General features: G+C 41.0%; 2 protein-coding genes across 5 annotated transcripts in view; one reads left to right on the plus strand and one right to left on the minus strand.

The window, feature by feature from the left end:
• RPP40 (ribonuclease P/MRP subunit p40) overlaps positions 1 to 16382 on the plus strand; it is a 37157-nt gene extending 20775 nt beyond the window's left edge. For 2 of the 3 annotated variants that reach the window (XR_014170167.1, XR_014170168.1), the window contains 4 exons: positions 5611 to 5715; positions 9539 to 9677; positions 11169 to 11246; positions 15974 to 16382. The gene's annotated coding sequence lies outside the window, so the exon portion shown is untranslated. Of the gene's footprint in view, positions 1 to 1500; positions 1630 to 5610; positions 5716 to 9538; positions 9678 to 11168; positions 11247 to 15973 lie in introns of all 3 variants that reach the window. The other variant, XR_014170166.1, reaches the window with a different exon arrangement.
• CDYL (chromodomain Y like) overlaps positions 5935 to 21147 on the minus strand; it is a 97307-nt gene continuing 82094 nt past the window's right edge. For both annotated transcript variants that reach the window (XM_081918247.1, XM_081918248.1), the window contains 3 exons: positions 20862 to 21072; positions 10687 to 10830; positions 5935 to 7943 (listed from right to left, as the gene is read on the minus strand). In XM_081918247.1, coding sequence (XP_081774373.1) covers positions 7785 to 7943; positions 10687 to 10830; positions 20862 to 21072 — 514 coding nt within the window. In that variant the 3' untranslated portion in view covers positions 5935 to 7784. The remainder of the gene's footprint in view (positions 7944 to 10686; positions 10831 to 20861; positions 21073 to 21147) is intronic.

The raw sequence follows: 21147 nt of genomic DNA on the forward strand, positions 1-21147 counted from the left end.
TATAATTTGGCCAAAGGAACAAGAGCCCCTGCCTGCTATTCAGACTAGAACAGGTGCAAGGGAAGAGCATCTAGTCCCAAGTGCTCATTTATAGCTCACCACTTGGTTCTTGCACTGAAGAATTGATCTCCCTTCTCTACCTGTTCACCCTGCTTCCTTTCCCTTGAGTATATTTGAAAGCTTGATGGCAGTGCCTGCCTCTCCTTTATTGAAGCAAGTTGCTTTGGAAGAAAATAATTGTTTGAAAAATGGGATAAATAGGGTGGTAGTTGGCCAGCTGCAGTTGTGCTTGGAGTAAGCAGATATTTGAGGCCCATTTTAGTCTAGTTTCAGACCTGGTTTTAGTACCCTTGCTCATCTTGATTGATTACCTTTATAAGGAAAGATACAGAGTGTCAGTATCGGTATCAAATTTTATTTTGGCCCCTTCAGACCCTCCTGATCAGGTTGGGAAAGCTGAGGTGGAAGCCGTCCTTGGATAAAGCTTAAAGGTAAAAGGACCCCTGACCATTAGGTCCAGTCGTGACCGACTCTGGGGTTGCAGCGCTCATCTCGCTTTATTGGCTGAGGGAGCTGGCGTACAGCTTCCGGGTCATTTGGCCAGCATGACTAAGCTGCTTCTGGCGAACCAGAGCAGCGCACGGAAACACCGTTTTCCTTCCCGCCAGAGCGGTACCTATTTATCTACTTGCACTTTGACACACTTTCGAACTGCTAGGTTGGCAAGGTAAAGGTAAAGGTACCCCTACCCGTACGGGCCAGTCTTGACAGACTCTAGGGTTGTGCGCTCATCTCACTCTAGAGGCCAGGAGCCAGCGCTGTCCGCAGACACCTCCGGGTCACGGGGCCAGCGTGACGAAGCTGCTCTGGCGAACCGGCACCAGAGCAGCACACGGAACGCCGTTTACCTTCCTGCTAGAAAGCGGTACCTATTTATCTACTTGCACATAATTGTGCTTTCGAACTGCTAGGTGGGCAGGAGCTGGGACCAAATGATGGGAGCTCACCCCGCCGCGGGGATTCGAACCGCCGACCATGCGATAGGCAAGTCCTAGGCGCTGAGGTTTTACCCACAGCGTCACCCGCGTCCCTCAGGTTGGCAGGTTAGCATAAGATAAAACATACAACTTAAAACACACAATTAAAACAGGTAAGGAATAAAAACTAGTAATTAAAAGGTGATTATATTATACATACGTAAAAACATAGAAACAGAGACAAACAGTTAAAAGTGACTATAAAGGAGGGAGTGTGAAGGAGCACAGGTCTTTCATTTTGGGCCTAGTTTGTGGCACAAACCATCCTTTTGATGAATATCCATCATGGCAGTGCAGAATCTAGCAACTGAGTTTGTAACATGAGTTTTCATCTTGGAAATAGCTGGGAGGTATAAAGTTGTTCTGTGTGACCTGGAAATTTATGTAATATAGGCAAGATGAACCTAGCTTGTGTATCTGTATAGTATTGGCAGAGAAAAAAGACATGTTCTGTTGTTTCCAGTTGCCTAGAGCCACATGGGCATTTCCTCTCCCCATATGGTGTCTTCCTAAAGCAGCCCTCCTGGATGGCTGAAGGGAGGGCCTGGCAACAGGCCAGAGTGAAAGCTCTTTGCTGTTTTGGAATTTCAAGGTTGGTTATACAGTGGTACCTCGGGTCACAGAAGCTTCAGGTTACAGACTCCGCTAAACCAGAAATAGTACCTTGGGTTAAGAACTTTGCTTCAGGAGAACAGAAATCGCGCAGCAGCGGGATGCCCCATTAGCTAAAGTGGTTACCTTAGGTTAAGAACAGTTTCAGGTTAAGAACGGACCCCCAGAACGAATTAAGTTCTTAACCCGAGGTACCACTGTATATGGCATCTGGGAGGTGAGGTATCTTCTGGTTTCACTGATTAAAATTTTTGGGGACCTAGCTAGATCTGCTTGGTGTTTGGTATCTTCCACGTGCTGTTTGATGCTTTTTTGGGGCTTGTTCATACCCCATGTCGAATAGGATCTGCGGGGTGAAGCCTAGAGTTGTTATTATGTTTATCATTTCACGTTTCCATGTCGTTTGGAAACTGACCTTAAATGTTAAGGGAGCAAGGCCACATGGGAGAAAGGATAGTCTTAGCCAGTAATTTAGTGTGGTGAGCCATCCTCTAGCCTCGATTCTTACAAATCCAGTTTTGAGACGTGTGGTAGCTTTGGAGACGTGTTTAGGCACTTGTAGGGCTGATCTTAAGAATTTAGATTGTACCAGTTCTAATGGTGCACAATTGGCAAGGGGACCTAATTGGGCATCATATACAAGCTGTACAATGGATTTGGCCTCAAACAGTTTGAGGGCTGCAGGTATATATTGTCCGCCATTGGTCCTGAGATTCCTGAGTACTGGATTTGCGATTCTCTGGGCATTCCCTGCAACATAAACCTTGTAGGCATTTCTACTTTCTGAGGAGTGAAGGGTTATACCCAAATATTTGCATCAGGTGAGCTGCTCAGTCTTATGGCCACTGAGCAATCTTATGGCATGAGCAAGGTTTAGGCCTTTTGGCAAAGCACATGATCTTGATTTTCTGATAATTTAGTTCTAGTTTGCTCTCCTTGCAGTATGCTGCCAGTGTTTTCAAGCCTATAGGAGTTATTGAGAGGATTGCTGCGTCATCAGGTTCAGAGGGAAGTGCAGCCTTGTTGGTGTTCCTTGATCTCCCAGTGACTTTAGACACCACTGACCATGATGTCCCTGTGGAATGACTTGGGGATGGGGAATTGAAGGCACCATATTACTGTGGCTCTGCTCCTATTTGCAGGGTCAGTACCAGAAAGGGCTCCCTTGGGATGAAGGGTGGAATAGAAACTTCATTCATAAAATGCAAAATATATTAATATACAATCTATGTGCCAGAATTTCCCATATGGCTTGGGTAGTGCTAGTTTCAACCTGGTGTTTGTGGGCAGAACAACAAGCCAGGCAGCTGTTCCTATGATTGTGGAAGCTCTTCCTTTCCTATTGGCAACAATAATTTTAAATGCATTTATCTGAAGTGCCATTTCAAGGTACAGTTTTTTGAAACAGGTTTCAAGACCTTCCTACTTGATTCAAGTTCCAACTTAACCTTAATTATTCTTTAAAAATAATTGGTATGTTTAATGTCCAACCACAAGACGTTCCCAGATGAATGCATCTTGCTTATAACCATGGACAGTCCATGAGATAATTTCAGAGTCATTGGTAGAGTTGCACAATTTGGCTTCCTGGATGCAACTAGAGACTGGAGAACAGGGTGACTCAGTGATTCATAATTGAAACCAATGCTTAATGATGTAATCCAGAGGCCATGGCTGCAGCCATCTATGAAGCTATTCATAACAAGAATAAAACTACTGATCAAGTGTTTAACAGAGTATCTCTGAATGAGCAACATGCTGTAATTCAGTGATGTCACATTCTGCTTGCATCATTGCTTTCTACAAAGCAGAATGTGCATCACCCTAAAAAAAATGCTGTTAAAATTTTGTCAGAGTTAGAGTCTGACAATCATTCTTTATTGTCTACCACACAACTATGGGCTGAGAGCCTATGAGGGGTTGCAAAATACATGCATGGAGTAATGAACGTTGGGATTCTTGATATGATATCTTACTGTTGAGAGAGGTAACATCTCAGAGATCCCCTTTGAGACCCTGACTGAGAACTCTGGAAGTGGCAGATGGGAGAAAGAGCTGCTCTATTCCTGTCCTTTGGGTCATTGCCTCTAGAGTATGAAAGGATAACAAATAGGACCAAATCCCACCAAGAAACTAAACAAAGCAACAAATGCAGGGAGGGCAGGGAGGGGAAGAAAATGAATAGTAGCCAGTCTGCAGGTGCAAGAAAAATCCAATTTATTAAGCTTAAACTTCCCCAACATCTCAACAATCCTGAGTTCCTGAAAGGATGCCTTTCCCCACATTTACCAGCCTGTGTATTGAGAACATATAGTTCAGTATGATTTGCAGGAGTTTCTCAAAAAAATATTCCAGAAATACAAGAAGTCTGCTCTACAGTAACTTGGAGCATGGCTTTCAGCATGTTCTGTGGAATGGCATTGTGGCAGAGACATGAAAGGCACCCACAATCTGTACCTTCCAGAAGTAACTGAATACGTTTTTGTTTTGACAAGTATTTCCATCTGGATAAAAAAGCCTGTCTTAGGTTTAAAAACAATACAAAATTAACCCCTATCTTCAGTTGTTTTTGTGCAGTCTTTAAAATGATTTATAGCTGTTTTTTAATGGTATGTCAATAAATCACCTTGAAATATATGTAGGTGATTCATATTGTTATTAATAGCATCAAAAGTCTTCTTCTGGATGCAACTGCATTCCAAAGTAAGGCAGATGGTGACAGAGAACAGGACCCTTTAGGCTGTGGCACTATCTTTCTTCCAGAATTAGATGGCATGCTCCTTAGAGGCAGGAATCACTATATGTTTTTTTCTATACAAGGTTATGTATTGGCAAGTTTATTTTCGTTTAATTTGAACTATTTCAGTGTTTCAAATTATTGAGCAATGGTTGAACTTCTAGATGGTCCCACTCCTAAAAGACCTGTACTTTGTCAGCTGTATTGGCTGCAAGTCTGTTTCAAGGCCCAATTTAAAGGGCTGGCTTTAAACCTTAAAAACCTGAATTGCTTGGGTACCTAAAAGGACACTTTTTCCTATATGTATTCACTTGAACCTTAAGATCATCTTTAGAGACTCGGCTCTTAGTGCTCCCCCCACCAAATGAAGTGAGGTGGAGAGCCACCTTTTTGGTACTGGCACGTTATGGAACAACCTTCCTGTTCCATACACCTGTTTGTGCTAGGTGAAGCTCCCAAGTAACTCACATCTTATGGCCTGATCCTGATTTTTTTTTTTTTTAAGAAAAACACCTTTTCTAAGTGCTTTTATTATTGTACATTGCATTTTATTTGTGAGCCATCCAGAGAATGTGTGATCATACACATTCAGTTAATGAACGTTAAAAAAATATTCTGAACATGATGGGCTCATTATCCAAATCAGCCAGATGGGCCCTATGGACAGGCAAATGGATTTGTGTGGTAGGGTGTGAGTAGAAGGCCTGAGGGATAACTATCCCAAATACTCAGCATGTTTTTCTCCAGATCTGTCTATTCTCACGTGGAGCAGGGAGATACAAGCCAATGTATTGAAATCTCTACATACTTGACAAAATGGCTGCTTTCAGGTTGGTCCCCAGATTACAGAATACGCTTTTTAGAAGAGGAACTAATTTTTATTTTTTAAAATGGAACACTAGCCTAACAGAGACAAACTGGAAGTCTGTACAACTCACTGTTGGGTAAAATAAAGTTTAAAAACACAACAGCACTGAAGGTTTATCATACTGATTCACATCATCAAAAAGATCCCCTTCCTTTTTTTTTCAATAAATAGGAATAGAAACTTAAAACTCATTAAAAAAACAACATGGTACAATGAGATGGTTGGGTGGGAAACCAAAAATTGGCCTAGATTCTAAAATGTAGAAAAAGTTCTGTAATTGCTTCTGGTATGTGAAGATAACAGTCATTTGGAAGAATATAATCATGTGTTTTTCTATGCTTTTATTTTTGCCTAAGGCCTAAGAGTCAATGCAAGTGAAGTTCGTAGCTGAGACTGAACTTTCCACTTGACACCGTTGGAACGAACTAATCCTGTTATATCTACACTGAATCATCTAAGAGGTATACCAGGTTGAAGTGTTAACCTCCTGACCTTTTCTATAACTGTTTTAATTTGCTGTGTCTGCAAATGAGGAAATTAAGTAGAACGGTCTCAGGATAACTAGCAGTGTTTACATGAAAACTGCAATTTTAAAAGGATTTGTAAAGGTGGAATGAAGTATTTCCTGGGGGAGTGAAGGCAGGGAGATGGAGGAGAAAGAGAGCTACACACTGCAGCAGTTTTAAGAGGTGTTAAGAAATATTAGTTTTATTTTAACCAGTTCACAGCTGAATATTTATTCTATAAAAACTTTACAGATTGTACAGTTTATATATAGTTCAAACTACTAGAACAACAAAAAAGTAGGTCCCACAGATGCAAAAATACTGTACCAATCCAAGGTAAAAGCAGATTTACACACTGTACAACTCTCCACTAGGATGAGGTGGTCAGGCTCCAAGTATAAAGTTCCAAACTGTACAAAAATAACGTTTGATTCCTTCCCCCCACCCGCCCCCATTCTTCATACATTCAGTAAGATTGCAAACAGATACCCAAGTATAGATATCTGGAGTCGGGAATCATCACACACCCCTGAAAGGAATGCAAAATAGGTATTGTTTACAAAGGTCACTCTTGTGCATCAATACTGCATATTTTATGCACGCTGATCCAATAATGGCAATCTGCACATGGAAAACAAGCTTTCATGGGCATAGTGCCATTCTGGATGCAGTCCCATGAGCACAAAAGGGCACTGAGGGGCGGGGAAGAGAAAATTGCATCCAGCATCTGGGTGTTGCAGTGTGGTACTCTTGTATCAAGTATGCACTGCCAAACAGATGGATGATTCTTCTAACTTGAAGGCAGAGGAGCCGATTCCAAGAACCCACTCTGACATGAAATCAGCTGACAGTGCCAATCGTCTGGCAGTGGAGATCCTCATCCACTGCCGAACGCATGCAGCCTGCTGCTGCTGCATGGAAAGATCTCTGGATCAGGGCCATAGTGTATAATTCAAACTAAAAACAAAAGATATTAAACATCTAATATAAGGTAAGGTGTTTTTGTTTGTTTTTTTGTAAAGAAAGGGAATATTTAATAGTGTGCCAAAAGAAATTTTAACTTATTAAATAAAATAAAATACATTTTTTGGTGTAATTCAAACAGAAGAACAAAAAGAGCAAACCAAAGAACCAAAAAAACAACAACAAAAACTTATATAGAGTTGTTTTCTCACCCAGCAACAGAAGCAATTATGTAGTTAAAATAATAAAACCCACTAAGACTAAGCTATCCATAGTATATATGGTATTTCAGTGATTCACTAATACTGCAAATGAAGCTTCTTTTTCAACAACAGACTGGCTTCTTTATGCTCTCTGGGTAGGAATTGGGCATCCTCCCCCAAACAAGAAGGGCTGAGTGTTTTTTATAGCATAAATCCTGAGCACACTCATTTTTTTAAGGAGGTGGGGATTAGGGGGGGCAGGGAGAAGAGACAGAGAAAATAGACCATTTAATTACAGGGTTTTCTTTTAAAAAATAATTGTTTTTTTCTGAATGCATCATTATTTGAGGTATTTAGAACCTTCCTCAGAATTCAAGGCAATGCCTCTTCTCAACTAACTCTTTTTGGGCAGTGAAAGTAAGGGCTGGCCAATACCCGTTTCAATTCTGTACTCTAGTGAAAAAATATCTCATTGCTTCAGGACCTTCCTGCCACATACAAAATAACGCAACACCTCATTTTATCCACCTTTTTCTTCTGATACAGTACTAGCCAATGATAAAGTAGAAGACAAAAGTTTGGTAGTGCACTCCATTATAGTCTTTTTTTAGTTCGTGTATATAAAGAAATATAATATATATATTTATAATCTATATATGGAGAAAGGAAATTTGTTCAATGCTTAACATACAGTACTTCTTTAATTTTTTTTTAAAAAAACCTTGACAATAAAAAGAAGTTCTCCTCAAGCTTTAGTCCCACTCTTTTCTGAGCGTCGGACTTTTAAATTCGTTTAGAGCATCCATAAAACCCAGATGTCCCAAAGTAAATACAATTCCAGTGTCAATGAGCATCTCTTCAAAATTCATCAATCTTCCTCTGCAAGTATTTCAACATTGAGTCCATTCCTTGAGCAGAACCCCAAATTTTCTTTAGAACTTCACACTCTTTGTCATTTGCTTGTTCCAAGTCCACCTTCATAATACTACGAACTAAACCTTTGGATTCTTCAAGTACCTACATAAAATGAAGAAGATATAATAAGCATGTGGTTATACAAAACAAGAAATATGCCGTGGTTAGGCATAGTGCAAAGATGAGTGTGTGTTGCACACTCATTGTTTAGGGCAGGTGCCTCCTTGTCGTGGGTGGAGGATACTGCCCTCTTTGCAATATATGAGAGGAAGGGCGAAGCCCAATGGCAGCTATTCTGTTGCAAATGACAATTTTAATGATCATTTTGGCTGCTGTACATTTTCACTGTATATATTGATGGAGACCACCATTCCAATATATCAATACTTAAATTATAAGAGAAAGAGAGCAGGTAACAGGCGTTGTGAACAGAGGCACCCCGCCACCGAACACAATACATAGCCACACTCAGGGAGGAGATAGATCACTGAGGGACGGGAGAACTGAATTTTACCCACTCCTGTGTTAAATGAATGGCTACCATTTGTTTCAATGGGGAAAGGAAATCAAGGCATGCACCGTCTTTGAGTGGGGGTTAACCCCTCTTTGCATTTATCTGATCTGCTTTTTGTTTCTCAGCCATGCTTGAGTGGGATGGAATGTTGGGAAATGGCTGGCTAACATGGACAGAGAGGGACTTGAGGAGTCCCTAAGCTTTATCCAGGGACACGGGTGGCGCTGTGGGTTAAACCACAGAGCCTAGGACTTGCCGATCAGAAGGTCGGCGGTTCGGATCCCCGCGACGGGGTGAGCGCCCGTTGCTCGGTCCCTGCTCCTGCCAACCTAGCAGTTCGAAAGCACGTCAAAGTACAAGTAGAGAAATAGGTACCACTCCGGCGGGAAGGAAAACGGTGTTTCCGTGCGCTGCTCTGGTTCGCCAGAAGCAGCTTAGTCATGCTGGCCACATGACCCAGAAGCTGTACACCGGCTTCCTCGGCCAATAAAGCAAGATGAGCGCCGCAACCCCAGAGTTAGCCACAACTGGACCTAATGGTCAGGGGTCCCTTTACTTTTAAGCTTTATCCAAGGACAGCCTGGCCTCCTCCACCTCAGCTTTCCCAACCTGATCTGGAGGGTCTGAAGGGGAACTATGAGCAGGCTCAACTAAATGTGTTTACAGTTCACCGTACAATCATAATATTTGGTAACAAGAAAGATGTAACTCTTCCTCCAAGTTAAAAAGAATTGGCCATTGCTCTCTGTGTCTGCCACATGGAGTGTAGAAATGAGCAAGTCGTGAGCACCTGTCAGATGGTACACGATGAAGGGAAACACCTCAAAGCTGGTGGTAAGGTCCTCTACACCAGCTGAGCTGAAGATAAGCCAACATAGCTTGCTTATCCGGGGCCAGCCAGCTGAGCTGAATGTGAGCCGCTTCAAAAGGAGTGCAACCAGAGGGTTAAGAAGTAGGCTTCAGACATCTGAAGGCAGCCCTGTTTAGGGAAGCTTTTAAAGTTTGATGGACTATTGTATTTTAATATTTTGTTGGAAGCCACCCAGAGTGGCTGGGGAAACCCAGACAGATGGGCGGGGTATGAATAATAAATTGTTTATATTATTATTATTATTATTATTATTATTATTATTATTATTATTATTATTGTGACCTAGCAACTTGGCTTGTTTTCCTTCTGCAGAACAGCAGCAGCTGCCTCACTGCTGAACAGGATTTGGATCTGGTGTAACTACGCTGGCTTAACTTACACCAGCTTGCTTTATGCAGGCTTCCTGTGCATACAATTGCTCCCCAAATGCCTTAACTGTGCTGGAACCCAGGTGTGTGTTTAAGAATTATGACAGAAAAATAGTATTTTCAGTAATGATTATATAACTCAGAAAAAACCCAAATAATGTTTGTTGCATCTCTGACTCTGGTTCATTAATAAGAAGCTCAACCTATGCATAGCGTAGCCAAGAGGGTTGCATTGAATACTATTTTTTATTATGTAAGTAGGACTTATGCAGGGTGGAACCCTGTAGATTTAACCCTAAATATTTCTTTGATGTGATGGCAGGGTGGTGGGGGGTTGGTTATTTTTGGTCTGTCTTATCCAAGCAAATATAAACAGAAACAAAACACCGCTATGGACACTGTTCAAATATCAAAGCAGTTTAGAACAAGATATTTTTGGCTAGCTCACTCAGCACAACTGTGATCCTTACTCTAAAATTTAAGACTAAAATAAAGCTGCCGAGGTGCACTTTCCAAATTTATGTAAAAATTCCCACAACATGTCAAATAGCTTATTTAAAAGCTGTATTACAAGTGTGGACAGCTTTCAGGTGGACATTAGGATAGTTAAATGTTCATGGGATCAGTTCACTCACTTCCCCCTCCAAACAAGCTGTCCCATGATATAGTTGGGCATGATATATTTCATATAACTACAGTATGAACAAGACTTTATGCAGGTACAACAGCTATTCTTGCATTCATGGCCACTGGGGAAAATGCTGGCATAATTACGGAAATTGCTTCTACCTGCATATTTTTAAATTTAATTTAATTATTGTTTGATTTTATACCAATGTTATATATCTGATGTTAGCTGCCCTGAGCCTAACTTCGGCTGGGGAGGGTGGGATATAAATAAAACTTTGCTGTTGTTGTTATTTGCACACAACCCAATTGGCTTCCCCATGTTTTGGGGCGTATTCAGGGCTTGGGAGGGCTCAGCACTGCTCAAACACTGAGAAAATTCACTATGCGAAGTGTTCCTTAGCCACTATAATAACTACAAATCACTTATTCAGCCTTAAGTGAAATAAGGTAAAAGAAACTTACGACTGAATTACATGTGACAAGTTCCTTAATTCGAACCATGACTTCTTGGGTGAATGTTCCTGGCCAAAAAACTTGCGACACCAGTCCCTTGGCACATGCTTCTTGTGCAGTCAGTTTCCTTCCACTGAATAACATTTCATTCGCCTGAGGAAAATAGCAATGTTTTTTGTAACATGAAATATGATGAGGTTATCAAAACATTTTGAATACAAACCTTGCTGTTTCTAGAAATGCCTCTACAGGTTGGAACAATTTACTGGCCTGGACTATTTCTTCTTGTTTTGTTTTTCCTTTTCCATGGACTGAAACAAAATCAAAGACTAAATCTACCACTAATAAATATTTAGTGCTAGCATGCAAGTCCCTGTCTAGAAGTGACACAGTTACAGTGCAAGGGGTTTGCAATATAAGCATGGCATACAATTTAGGTCTCTCAACTGAATTGCTTTTAAACTGTGCACTCTGCTAAAATCTCAATATAGATCTTTGCATCAGATAATGAAGGAATTGGGAAACAACCATTAAATAAAGAAAGAAAAACCCCAAACATTCTTAGAAATGTATTTTTTAAAATATATTTTCTTTCGTTGTCCTTATCATTGTTGAATAAATGAGCAAAAAAAGCAAGTATGCCCTTAATTACAACCTTCACTGATTCAGATTGGCTTAGTTGATTGACCAGCCAATTAAAGCCTGTAGCACTAGAGAAGCATGAAAGCAAATGGCATGGTGGGATAAACAGAAACTGCATAAGCAGCAGATACTAAATGATGATGCCAAAAATTTGCTTTATAAATAAATAATGCTCTTAAAAACTTTTTTTATCCTGTAAATACATTACATACTTGAAAGATCCTGCAAATGCAATGAGTTTCACATTTTTAATTGGCTTGAAACTAGACAGTATTATTTATCTTTAATTATGAAAATTCGGTATATTTTCATATTGGATGCCGATGAGAATTGCACACCCAAATTCCTCACACCAATGGATCTTGTAGGTAAAATTGCTGGTGCCAAAATAAGGTAAACACATACCTCATTTTGATATATCCATTTATAATAAGAGACTATGGGGACAAGTAGTGCATAAATCACCCAAATAAATAAATAAATAAATACCTAACTTGTTCCTGAAACAGAGCTCGCTCCATTCAATGAGAGCATCTCTTCTTTTTTTATATTGAGACAAAGCATTATTATAGGCAGATCACAAACTTTGAAACAAAAGTTTGTAAAAATAGACACTTTGATTTCTGTTGTTCTTGGTTAATCTGGAAAGCAGTCTACTTTGTACAGTGGTGCCTCGCAAGACAAAATTAATCCGCTCCGTGAGGCTCTTTGTATAGCGGTTTTTTCGTTTTGCGAAGCAAGCCCATTGACAGCTTAGCGGATTAGCATTAGCGGCTTTTAGCGATAAGCTGTTAAGCAGTTTATCAGCAGATCAGCTGATAAGCGGCTTAGGGAAAGGGGGGGAGGGAAAAAACCCCGCAGGAACTCGCAAGACATTTTCGTCTTGCGAAGCAACCCCATAGGGAAATTCGTTTTGCGAAGCGCCTCCAAAACAGAAAACCCTTTCGTCTAGCGGGTTTTCCATCTTGCGAGGCGTTCGTCTTGCGGGGCACCACTGTACAGGTAAAATTGAGAACAATTTCCTCGTGAAATCATTTCAGCTAGCAGGAATTTGGCTTAAATGATCCAGTGCCATCACAGTCTACTGCCCACTTGCATACATTTGAGTATCAAACTTCTTTGTGCATCAGATTACGGCATACTGTTTTTTCAGTGAAAGCTAAGTTTGGTTGCAGGCAACACAAGCTAGTTTGAACGAGCACACAAATGCCAATTTTTATTTTTATGACTTCAAAAATGGGACAAATTGTGGGCCAAACAAGACAGGGGGCTCTGTACCGCCAAAATGGTACTGTTCCATTTTTAAAGGGAAGGGATGGCAACCCTAGTTCCAATGCAACTGAGCTGCTACTTCTTATACAACTACTGGGGATGCCAACTGTTATACAAGTTACCATTCAAATATTATAGATGTATTTTAATTTGGACACACCAGCTTTTCAGACTTTAAAATAATGGCTTGAATGGATTTAAACTGTGATAAAAATTTCAGATATTGTGAAAACTGAAATATGGATAGTGAATTCAAATTAATTTGTGAACTAAACATGATGCATGAAAAGAGCCGACAGACTGAACATATTTTAGCATGACTAATACTTGGTTAAATAATGGAGTGGCTTTGAGCCATATCACAAAATGACTCACAGACATGCAAATGGGCGTCCCCAAGTTTACAAATGTGCAAGCTAAGGCTCAAGAATATAAATCCTCTCTTATGGCTGTGGGGTGAAACAGTGCTAGTGTTGCACAAGAAAGCCCACAAACCTTTGATTTGTAGCCGTAGTCTCACCCAAATGTGTTATCTAATATCCAACCGCACAGTCACTATCAAATGTACCATAAAAAAGATTTTTATATATACCGTATTTTTCGCACGATTGGACGCACCAGACCATTGGACGCAGCTAGTTTTTTGGGGGGGAAATAAAGGAAAAAATTTTTCCCTTTATTTCCCCCCCAAAAGCAGGTCAGGGAAACCAAACCAGGTCAAGGAACAGAGGGATAGTGGCGCTGCGCCTCCCTGTTGTCCCCCGAGCTTGTGGGGCTGGCTGATGTCTGCCTGGCGCGTGGGGCGCTCTGCTTCAGCGGGCCCCAACCGCCAGGCAGCAGGCTGCTATCCTCAGCGTGGGGATCCCTGCGGGGAACTCCTGCAAGGCTCCCCACTCTGCGGATGTGTTCCCGAAGCGCGGGGCGCTCTGCTTTCAGGGCGCCCGATGCTCCGGGAAGCAGGCTGCTATCCGCAGCGTGGGGAGCCCTGTGGGGAACTCCTGCAGGGCTCCGCACACTGCGGATGTGTGCCGGGCGCGAGGGGCGCTCTGCTTCAGGGCGCCCCACCCGCCGGGCAGCAGGCTGCTATCCGCAGCGTGGGGAGCCCTGCGGGGAATTCCTGCAAGGCTCCCCACGCTGCGGATGTGTTCCCGAAGCGCCGGGCGCTCTGCTTTCAGGGCGCCTGACGCTCCGGGAAGCAGGCTGCTATCCGCAGCGTGGGGAGCCCTGCAGGGAACTCCTGCAAGGCTCCCCACGCTGCGGATGTGTTCCCGAAGCACCGGGCGCTCTGCTTTCAGGGCGCCCGACGCTCCGGGAAGCAGGCTGATATCCTCAGCCTAGACACAGCTAGCGGAGCGCTAATCCCAAAGCTTGGGGCGTGCGGAGCTCAGCGCGCCCCAAGCTTCTGGGTGCCGGCAAGGTCTAGACGGCTAGCGGAGACCTTGCCGGCACCCAGAAGCTTGGGGCGCGCTGAGCTCCGCACGCCCCAAGCTTCGGGATTAATGCAGCGCTCCGCTAGCCGTGGGAGAGCTGGGTCTCCCACGGCTAGCGGATAGCTTCCTGAAGCCTGGAGAGCGAGAGGGGTTGGTGCGCACCGACCCCTCTCACTCTCCAGGCTTCAGCGAAAGCATGCATTCGCTCCATAGGACGCACACACATTTTCCCTTGCTTTTTAGGAGGGAAAAAGTGCGTCCTATGGTGCGAAAAATACGGTACTTTTTTAATGTGTTAAAGATCCCCGCCAGGAAATGTAAAGCTTTTTTTCTATTTAAAGTGTGTTATACGAGTTGAAAGAGTAAGCTGTTAATCATATAAACAAGTCGTGCAAAATTCCAAATGCATGTACACATTCATAAACTCAAAGCATGATGAAGACCCTCACTCAGGAGTCCAAAACTCAATTAGAATTGTTGCAACTTCCTGAAATCACAGCATTTTTTTGGAGGGTTGAAGAACTTTGAATAATTAATACAGAGACTGTAACAAGACAGCCACACAAAGAACCTCTCACAACAAAGGACACCCAAAATGTCACCAGCGTTATCACAAAATCAAATCAGTGCTACTATTAACATATGCCATTCAGCTCAGTTTACAAGCTTGCTAAACTGCAATAATTCCACTGATGTCACTAACATCCAAATCTTGACAGGACCATTACTACCCAAAGGAGGTATTTACATGCCCAAAGAATGTTCTGCATGAGCATCTATGGAAATGTGATAACAGCTGTAAAATCACAGGTTTGGAAATTCCGTTTTTTTTTAAGAAAAAAAAGGGGGGGAGGAGAAGCAGCAGCTTTGACAATTCCTATACATCTCAAGAAAGAAAATGTAAAAGGCAGGGGGAAGGGTGTATGAAAACACCAGGCTTCAAACAAGAAGCTGTGATTAGATATCAGAGGTTTTCCTAATATTATGTTATCTGAACATGCCAGAATGCAGATATAAGCATTTCAGTGCATGAGAAAATATGAGCAAAAACTGAACTGTCAATTTTTTAAGATGCCAACTGATTAGACAGAAGCTCTATTCAAATGTCATCAATTTTACCCTGTGTAATTAAATGCACTTCTAAACCTATGAGAGTTTTATCAGCAGGAGCTTGCAGAGAGGAAGACTAAATTTAAGCAAACGTTACTTTAACAAAAATGAACGGTTCAGCCACATGTGTTTACAATGGTATTCAAGACCAATTAAAAGTCAGCTTAAAAATGTCATTTATCATTACAAATGATACTGTTTCTTTTTGACAATGGGAAATCTGATCACAGATCTGCCATGTAATGGCTTCCTGGGAAGCCAAATCCCATGACAAATATTTCAGTGCTGCTTAATCATTATTTCTGTCTATCCTGGGGAGGGGAGAAACGACTACATTGGCATTTTTATTATCGCCTATTCAAGCAAGTCTGAAATATCTGTAAAGACTGGACAGTAGGTCTATCAATGAGAAGCAATGCACAGCCAATGGATTATTTTGCCCTTTACAATCATGTATCTTGGCTCTGAGTATTGGAAGACTTGTTCCCTGCCTTGCTAGACTTTTCCCACCTGGCCTGGGAGGGTGGGGCCCTGACTGACTCCAGCTACAAAAGCTGAGGCTGCTGAACAGAATCCTTGGCTCGGGTATTGTTTGGGCGGGGGGTCGTTGCTGTTAATTTTTTGTGTCTTTATGCTGGCTCTTATATTGTTCAACTTGGTTGTGTACTTTTTGATGTTTTGTCTACTGTTTATGACTACTTTTGTTATGTTTGGAGTTACATAATTTTCCATCTGTTGCAAGCTGCCTTGAGCGTGGTTTAAACATTGGAAAGGTGGCATACAAATAAAATGACTGATTGATTGATGTATGCAAAGACTGAATATATTTTTGTTTATTCCAGAAATAATACACAAAGTTTTATTATTTTTATACTAAGACTTCTTTATCTAATAATGTGGAAATGGTACCAACTGGGCGAATCTGATCATTCCTAGATAAAATTACAAGCATGTTGGGACAAGCAATAAAGTAATGTCTACAAATGGAGACCATTTGTCTACAAATGGAGACCATATTGTACTTGACAATATCCATATTCCAATAAACAATTCGCTCCACTTTTCCATTCACAATGAATCAGATAATCCAGAGTCTATTCTGTCTTGTTAGAGCCTGAGTAGGCAAGTTTCTTTCTGAATACTAATTCCACTGCATGGCATCTATGGCGTTGCTTATACCTTTTCTCCAATTTAGTAAGTTTTTCAAGACCCTGTATTCATTCTCCAAGGACTTTTAAACAAGGGCTGCCTGACTAATAAAGATATCCCACATTAATATCTGGAAGGCATTCCCTCATGTCCAATTCATCACTTAAATGGTGTATCACTAATTCATTAAATTTCATAGATATATAACGCTCAGGGGGAAGTGATTCAAAAACTTGTAGAATTTTGTAAATTAAATATACATCTGAATCTCTAGACAAGGGGAGTATCAATAATGGTTTAAACTCTCTATGACAGTGGAAGTCAAGGTGTATGAATGCTTGGGGGGGGGGGCACAGCTACCAAGACTCCAGGCTGTGATTAATATAAGCTAGACATCAAATGTCTCCTTAAACCAGGGTTACAGTCGCCAAAACGGAATGCCTAGTTTCTGTTTTGGGGCCAGACGCCTCAAAAGTCATATTTTTTAATATAACTTTTGGTTCCTGAAATTCGTTCTGATTGTGCAGATAAAATATCAGAGAGAGAATTCAACAGGATGTGTTAGTATGTTAGTATGCGAAAACCGTCAGGATCCAAGAATCCCCAGGCATTCACTTCCAGATGGTAGAGACATCAGGTGCCATCCTGGCACCTAGGTATCTCCACTTGGTTGCAAGTGGCCGATGACCAGGTACAAAACGCACCTGGCAAATTTTGAATGCTGCATGCATTGTATTTGCAGGATGTGTCCATTCTTTTACTTCCATCCTGATACATACTCCTTAATGAATGTATACATTCACCCTGACCAAATTAAGTTATTCACAAACAAGCTAACATACATAAATTATATTTCAGACAAAGAAAATCAACACCTCAATACAAAAAAGGTTTGATTAATTAGTATGATAATTTTTTACATTTCTGAAGCACTTGTTAATTATATTTAGTTTTGATCTCGCATCTCTTTATGACATAGAAACTGGATCACTTATTTGAATCTGAGGGTCAATGGCTTCCACTCTGAAACTTTTCTATTGTACATGGGCATTTGTCAGGGGTATCTACTCTTCCCATTACTGTTTGCTATAGCTATATAGCCAATGACTGTAGCCGTAAGAAAAGAACCCATTACTTTCAAGGCTGTTAATCAAAAGGAGAGAGAATTTAGCATAAGAAGCTTTTCTGCTATTTGTCTAGTCCAGAAGAGTCAATCTCAGCATCACTTGCAGAAACGGAACAATTAAGGAACGTATCCAGACTTAACATTAATTGCAGTGGGTTGGATCTAAAGATTCTCTTCTCCTGGAAGGATTCCTTTAGAGAATTGGAACCTTTGGGTCTGACCTAGTTAAATCTGAATTATGTAATGTGGGTATTCCTCCAGGCTGCTCTGCTAAATTACAGACTACTGAATGTTTCTCCTGGGCAGGTATACAGTAGAAGTACTGCACCTGGAAATATATATATATGTTTGACTCAATAGGAAACATTTCATGCAAATAATATCCCTTCAAGCATGGAAAGATTTAAAAGCATGGACAAAGTGTAAGTTACTTCTAACTGGCACATGGCTGCTATTTGCTTAATGGTGCTCAAGTTCTACCTAATTCTATTTCATTTGCCAGGACATTACTGATAAGATACTTACAGATGTTTCTGGTTAAATACACTACAATTGAAAGGCTATTTTGAAATGGAGGCCTGGGATCACTGAACCAGTTTTATTACAAAACACAACAAATTAGTCACCTATTCAATTTTATTAACACTTCAAAGAACAAACCTTTTTTTATCTTTAGAGGATTTTACAGGGCCATGTTTCCCTTTCAAAGTTGCAATGGTCCTTCCAGCTAAAGGTAAGGCCAAAGAGTTAAAGGAACGCCCATAAACTAAGGCACAGGCCTTCAACTAGTAGGTCAGGACCCCAAACTCGGTTGTCAATAGCAAATCACCAGTTAGTTGTCTTAAAAAGAAAGAAATAAGCCATCACCTTAAGAGAAGAGAGAGAGAAGGGGAGGAGAGTGAAAGATAGATCTCATATAGTAAAATAAATAAAAGCGGGTCTATGCTTCTATATTCATAAACCCAACAAAGCCTAGGTTACTGCACCCTGCCATTCAACAGGCCTAAGGATATCATTGCCTTGGGATAACTCAGTCGGTAGAGCATGAGACTCTTATTGTGGGTTCAAAGCCCCACGATGGGCAAAAATTCCTGCATTGCAGGGGATTAGACTAGATGACCCTCATGGTCCCTTCCAACTCTACGATACTACAGATCACATGCTGCCAGAAGGCGTGACAAGCGTGTCATGAGTCTGACAAAGTTGTCCAGAAGAAGAGATGGAAGACAATGATTGATTAGATGCAGTGGGACATAATTGACATTTCCACAATGCTAACAGCAGGCATAGGTAAACTTGGGCCTCCAGATGTTTTGGGACTACAACTCCCATCATCCCTGACTACTGGTCATGTTAGCTAGGGATGATGGGAGTTGTAGTCCCAAACCATCTGGAGGGCCAAGTTTGCCTATGCCTGGATAACAGGAATGTCTATTAAATTTGGTGATAGCCTAATACTGAACAGGATTTGGTGATAACGTAATATTATGGCCACGATGTGTGCAACACCCCATAGGACCTTTTTCCTTTGCATGCTGGCATTACGAACCAGAATCTTGAAAAACAGCTTTATCTTGGTTTGCTCCTGATTAGCAAACTGACATTTAGCCACTAATGCTTTTTCAGATATAACACAAACCCATAGTTTAGACAGAAGGGGATTGAAATATGGTAGCTAGCAGGTGGAGGAGACAAAGTGGGAGCATGTGGTCCAAGCACTAGTCCCAGACAGGAATCTGAAATTCAAAGTGGGCATTATGCCTCCATATAATAATATGATTTGTACGAGAATGATCTGTGATCAACAGTATTACAGATAATTTTACTGGTAAATTTGTCTTTGTCTTCTAAACTCTTAAGTTTATTTAAAAGTATATTATATGTGTTTAATCCTTTGTAATATATATATTTTTTAAAATGTTTAAAATCCTTTTATTTACAAGATGGCATACTACATTCCTTTAAAGGCAACTTGCCAACACCAGGAAAGAGGCAGGAAATAGTTACTGCCTTTCTCCTGAATGTCTGATACTCTTCTTAACATACTTTAAAAGCATACCAACATTTAGCAAAGGAATTATAATTACAATTTAAGTATTAGTCAGTGAGGATTATATCTTTGGCAGAAATAGAAGTACCATAGCCGAGTAAAAACAATACAAGGAAGGAAGGAATTGCCATTTTTAGGCCACTTTCAAACTTACATAGGGGGAAACAACATAACGCTATTGTTTACTAAGGAAAGTTATCTGGTTTACTCAGATTTAAAATAGTTAATTCAGTATTGGGTTCATTTCTTGTGATACAAAATTATAGATGTGAATGCAATGTCACTCTCATACTGCACAATGCATGCCTGAAAGGTATGAATGTGGTGTGAAGACATGCATACTGTCAAGAGCATGTGTATAAATATTACCTTACGCATCATTAAAATATGTAGAACAGAAAGCGATTCAGAAATGTAACACCAATAAAACCACTCTTATTTTCACCTGGACTGGACGCTATAGTTTTATAAACTTGAGAGCTGTATTCTGGAGTAATCTGGAGAACAGGCACAAAAATTTAAGTCCTTTTGGGACCATTGCTATTTAAACACACTAAAATGCATGCTGGACTGCAGCCACTGTTAGCAAACAGACAATGAATGATCAAGAGCCAGAGATATTTGCACACTGAAAGATTGTTAGTCGCTGCCAAAATTCTAAAACAAACTGAAAGCACTCAGGTTTTACATATTAGAACTGTAGAAAATGGTTTCCCAGCATTGGAGCAGCTGAAATGCTGCATGGTTTTTTTGTTTTGTTTTTAAAGAAGGAATGTACTTTTATTGCACACAGCCTCAATGCAGACACAATGACCTTATGAGCACTGGCTGAGTGTACTAATTTCGAGGAATATATATAAGGCAAGACAGTGAAACTTTTCCTTTTTAGTACACTGCTTAAATAAACTGTGGCTCAGTTCTCACATAATGCTAAGCTAAACCATGGCGTAGTGCAAATATGCATGTGAGCTCCTGGAGAAAAGATTGTGGTTGCTTTGTCCCTCTTCCAGACTTCCAGCAGTGAGACTTACAGGATGACTGTGTGTGTTTGAACCCAAGCTTGCGGTTTTGCTCCTCCAAACCACAAGCCGTAAACCAAGAGCAAACTTAGCTACACATCGCAGTTTGTCTGGAGTGAGACAAACTGTGAGCCTGGGTTCAGGTGTCATGTTATGCCAAATCATGGCTAATCTCACAGCACCGCAGCAGAAGAGGACCAAAGCAGCCACAACCTTCTTTCTCGGTTTGCACTAAGCGTTAGCTTAAGTTAACTGTTGCATGCAAGCCATGTCATTGTGAGACTAGAGTTACGCTTAGGTCATGTTGGATATGCAAGACGCAAATGGGAGCACCAAACTAGAAATACTATTAAATACAGTACACACTTCTTTTACAGATTACTTACAGATGCCAGGCCCATTATTCTTGGGAATGTAAGGGATGAACATCCATCAGGGCTTTGCCCAAACGTCGTATACGGAGTCTGAAACCAAGCCTTCTCATTAGCCCAAACCACATCACACAGAGGTAATATAGATGCTCCGAGTCCAATGGCTGGGCCATTTACAGCTACGATGATGGGCTTCTTAAACTGAATGAAAGTATTTACAAAATTCCTGAAATGAAATAAATATCAAATGAGAATACCTATTTTAGTAACAAAATGCTGTAGCCACCTCCATGCCAAAGCT

This window comes from Podarcis melisellensis (genome assembly GCF_964234715.1).
Source record: "Podarcis melisellensis genome assembly, chromosome: 7".
Classification (NCBI taxonomy): domain Eukaryota; kingdom Metazoa; phylum Chordata; class Lepidosauria; order Squamata; family Lacertidae; genus Podarcis; species Podarcis melisellensis.